The sequence below is a fragment of the Centroberyx gerrardi genome, chromosome 13 (assembly GCF_048128805.1).
Source record: "Centroberyx gerrardi isolate f3 chromosome 13, fCenGer3.hap1.cur.20231027, whole genome shotgun sequence".
In the NCBI taxonomy this organism is placed as follows: Eukaryota; Metazoa; Chordata; class Actinopteri; order Beryciformes; family Berycidae; genus Centroberyx; species Centroberyx gerrardi.
The window spans coordinates 23506959-23511958 of NC_136009.1; the positions used below are offsets into that span (position 1 = coordinate 23506959).

Genomic DNA, 5000 nt, shown 5'->3' on the forward strand with positions numbered 1-5000 from the left:
TCCGAGCCCGCCTCCCCACTCACCTCTCATCGAAAATGAACGATTACCAGGCGACAGTCGCGTCTCGTCTAAAAAGCCCTTAACTCATTTGTGCAACATGGACATTTTTTTGCAGATTAGAGGGAAGGGAGATAGCGAGAGAAGAGGAGGAGTAGGAGGGAAGTGAGTACTGGGACGAGAACATTAAGGAGATTACATGAGAACAGCGAGGTGGGAGCGAGAGGGCAGAGACTGAAAGCACAGACCTTACATTAGCATTTTCCTCTGGCATTATCGCTCCCTTTCTCTCAAATACCTCTATGGAACAACGCATTAACTTTCCCCCCTGCTGTTATAATCAGGGACGTAGTGGGGGTTAAACACACATAATCCTACCTACAGTCTGTGTATCCACCTTCTTATCCACACAGTATTTGCCCACATTATTAGCTTGACATACATCTTTACAATGTAAACGCATAGCATACATTGTAGTAAGTAGTATCAAAATGGTGCAAGTTATACGAGGATAGGGTCTTAGGAGGGAAAGAAATGCATATATTAATGTTCTTTTTCATGAAAACATACTTGACTTCTTTATGTTGTTTTAGGGAGAGGCTGTGACACCTTATGATAATCACCTTACGATAGTTTAGCCACCTTTTTATTTACCACTGCATCACTGATTATAATTGTATCTCTGTGTGATATACAGCAAGTATTTGATGGACAGCGACGTGCAGGAGGTGATGAAATTCAAGGTCAACCCATTCACCAGATTTGGAAACTTTTTTTTTGAAGTGATATCAGAAAGATGTTGAGTTCCAAATTTCACAAAATGCAGCTACAGACGAGTATGAATGTAGTCTACGAACTTTCATTTTGGCACTATATTTCCACAGGTTTTCAGTGTAGGTGCAGGCCGCTGTATCAACATCTATTCAGTATCAAAATGTTCGCTAGGTATCTCTATGGATAACTGCTCTAGCTTTTTCCTCCAATATAAGTATATATCCGATATAAGCTCCGTGCCCTGACACTATCGTTCCAGCTCTCTGGAAAACCCCTACATAAAACTGCATTGACTTTTTTTCTCCGACATTACTACTCTGTTTCTCTCAGACACCCCGACATCTGCTCTCATCAGCGTTTCAGAAGGCAGGTAGATGGATACCAAGTGACTCTCGGCTCTACTTTCCCTGATAATAGACCTGAATCTGACTGCTGCGACAGGCAGCAGCAACAGCAAAGGCAGGACTGGCTTGGCAAAGAGTGACATCGGTTGAGGAAAAAGGACGCAGGGAGACTGGGATCGGGTGAAGGCATGAAGAATTTATATGAAGTGTCGTCAGTGTGACTTCTGAAGCGACTAGACAGAGAAGCCGTCCTCTGAGGCCACGCAAAACTGATCATATACACCCGGTATTCGCTTTATTAGGTACACCTCTCCGTTTACGCAACCAGCTCGCTCCCCCAGACAATGAGTCATGTGTAAATAAAGCAGGAGTGTGAAGCCGGCAGACGGGGTCGAGAGGTTCAGTTAATGTTAGACTAAACAGGATGGATGTTCAGGATGGAAAAGATGTGTGATTTAAGCGGTTTTGAACCTGGTATGACTGTGCTGGATCCAGCATCTCAGAAACAGACATCCTCCTGGGATTTCCACGCACTAGTGTCTAGTTTACACAGAAGCAGCAGCAGTGGTGATCCCAGGACTTTTTAAATGGGGGGGGGGGGGGAGTGGCACCACTAACATGGGGGGTCCAAGGACAATTAACGAGGTTGAGAGTTAAAAATGAACTGTAATGCAATATAGTTTGATTGTTTTCAGCAAATAAGTTGGAAAAAATTGAAAAAATGAAACAGAAAATCAACACCTGTCACTCTTCAGCACTTCTATCTGTCAAAAAGGGCACCTTGGTTACTTAAAACAATGCAATCTTATATTTCAGCCGATTTCAATCTGTCAATCAGAGTTAAACAGCCAATGACGTACAAGAAAATTTGGGGTGGCACCAAGACACCAGCCACCAACCAGTAGGGCTGGGTATCGTTTAAAAAATTACGATACCAGTACCCTTAAAGTGATACCGATACCAATAGAGTACTTCATTCGATACCTTTTTTTTTACGTTTTGGTGGCATCTCGGCACGCTGAACTGTCAACTCCGTCACACACACCGCGCTCGACTTCACCACAGACTGTATGGGTTGTAGCTGCTGCGGTAGTGGGCCAATCACACGTCGCATTAAATCGAAGAACGCTTGCGGTGATTGGCTGCGAGCAAAACCATACAAATAGTCATTTTTTTCTAGATCTGTGTACAAAAAGTATCGAATGCAGGTATCGTTTGACTGGAGAAGTTTCGATACTACTTGGTACTGGGTTATTTCGGTCGATACCTTAAAGGTATCGAGTACCGATACCCAGCCCTACCAACCAGCCACCCCCTTTTGGCTCCGCCCCTGAGTGAGAGCAGTCCTGTGTGCGAAAACACCTCGCTGATTGGGGAGATCAGAGGAGACTAAACTCATTCAAACTAACAGCTACAAGTATGAAAACAACAGTGATGTGCAACAGTGATGTGCAGAAGGGAATCTCAGAACGCAGAACTTGTCCAAAAACCCCCAAAAAAGCCCAAAAAACTCTCAGACTGAAGAGAATATAAGCATCGCCCGGTCTGATGAATCCCACTCTCTGTTGGCAGGGTCACAATTTGGCGTAAAACAGCATGAAACCATGGTTCTGGTTAGCTAAAGGCCATGGCCGCCTCGTATCGCTTTGTATTAACTGGAATCTGCTCAGGAGAAGAGCTCTGAGTTTAGGTGACAGCTGTTAGATTCAGTTGGCAGTTTTTCCAATAACCTGTCCTGCTGAGAGAAAGCTGTTGTTGCAGTCTGTTTCCTCGAAGGCTCGCAGACATTCACATATACGCATGTTGATTCAGATCAATGGTCTGGCCCATGTGGGACATTGAGGACACACACACACACACACACACACACACATACACCCACAAGGCAGGTACACACATAGATCTACTTGCACTGCATGAATAATCCTTTAATGACTCACTCACCCACTATCTCCTATTCTCCACCTATCTGTCTCTTACAAAAACACACATGTATACGCACATCCATACACAAACACGTTTCTATGCACACACACATGCACTTGCACGCACACACACTCACATACACAAACTCTATTTTCTTCACATATTCATTATCAATGCCTTGCTTTCTAGCGATGATCAGTGTTAGAAAAGCCACAAAATTCAACAGGAGAAAAGTTTTGCCCTGAGACTTTTTTTTTTTTTTTAATCAATTCTGTACCTTCACTTCTGTCATCCTAAATCAGTGAGATCCTGTGAGAACAGATGGCTGACTTTCCCTCTTCAGCAAGACTCCTGACTCGAGCCTCGGCTTTTTCATCAGAGCATCATGGGGATTCAGTCTGCGAATTAACTTCCCCTTAAGCATGCAGGCAAAAACTGAGCAGTTGATCAATTGGTGTTTATTATTCCGTCTCAATATGTGTGTGTGTGTGTGTGTTTCTCTCTGGCCTGTGTGTGTGTGTGTGTGATGGCCATGCGGTGCGAATGAGGCCGGTTGAACTAACAGGCAGCTGAGAAGTCAGACTGCATGTTCCTTCAACAGAAGCAGCCGCTCATTAGTATCCTCTAGTGTATGTGTGTGTGTGTTTGAGTGAGTGTGTGTGTGTGCGCAGTGTGTGTATGTGTGTGTGTGTGTTTTCAGCTCATCCTAATGAGGTGGGTTCCTCCGGTGGGAGTCATGTATGTATGCACTTGTGAATGCATATTTGTGTGTGTGTGTGTGTGTGTGTGCAGTGTGTCTGTGTCTCTGGCTCATCGTAATGAGGTAGGCGCCACCAGTGGGGAGATGTGTGTGTGTGTGTGTGTGTGTGTGTGGATGTGTGTGTGTGAGTGTGTGTGTGTGCACTCCACTCCATGTACGTACCCATCATAAAGATGACCTTTGGTTTCTTCTGTTCTGTACAATAACCTGTCAAAGGAGAGAAGTCATAGCTTAACACATGGTGTGTGTCAACACATACACACACACACACACACACACACACACACACACACACACGCACGCACATACAAATAATTCAGTCGTCCCACCTTTCTACTTGTTAAATAGACTCTAGCCATCTTTTCAAGCTTTTATAAACGGTTAAATTAATTGACGCTATTAACGATATAAACTTCATACTTCATATTCATGCACTCATAAAAGTTAATTAGGAATGTAATGGAGGTTAATGCTGTTTACCCATCTTTTTACATGTGAAACAGAGCTTAGCAAGAGATTTTAATGATATAATTTCATAGTGAAGATTAAAGTAAGTATCAGACTGATGGAGTTTAAACAAAGATCAATCCTTTTCAAGAGGAATACGATTCTATTTCCTTATTTATTTTCTTTTTCTGTTTAAATTGGTGGTTGTTCACCTCATCATGATCACTGACTTCAGTTAATAGTTGACCCATCTTTCAATTTACCACTACATGACTGAAAAAACTCACACAAAACATACCAGTCATCCACAGTACAGCAATTTATCAGTGTGAGAATTTTGTCTACCACTTTAGTTTTTAATGGCATTGTTCCCATATATTAACCTGTGTGCTACCTTGTGGAAAAGTATACAATAAGACTGTGTTAGTTCTTCATGAAAATGTCATTAAACACTTAACACAGCATAACTGTATACTTACAATACTTTTCCATGGGTTAATACACAGGGTTAACGTAATTATCTGCAACATTTTCATGTAAACAAATGTCCATTTTGCTAGTCTTTAACACAATAGTGACTGAACCTATATCCAGCTCATGAAGGCCTTGCGTGGCTTTGAGTGTCTGGTAGGTTTTTCCCGGGAAAAATCCTCTGGTGCACAGGAAGTGATGCGTTTTGCGTTTCCAGCAGCAGCAACAGCGGTTTGTTTGTAATAAGCAAGAAGAAGAACTGGGTAGTTAGCATGAGCAGT

The 5000-nt window shown here is 42.8% G+C and overlaps 1 protein-coding gene across 2 annotated transcripts in view; it reads right to left on the minus strand.

The window, feature by feature from the left end:
- Window positions 1-5000, minus strand: part of ak5 (adenylate kinase 5) — a 71464-nt gene that overhangs the window by 14799 nt on the left and 51665 nt on the right. For both annotated transcript variants that reach the window (XM_071924371.2, XM_071924370.2), the window contains exon 10: window positions 3964-4008. In XM_071924371.2, the coding sequence (XP_071780472.1) occupies window positions 3964-4008 (45 nt within the window). The remainder of the gene's footprint in view (window positions 1-3963; window positions 4009-5000) is intronic.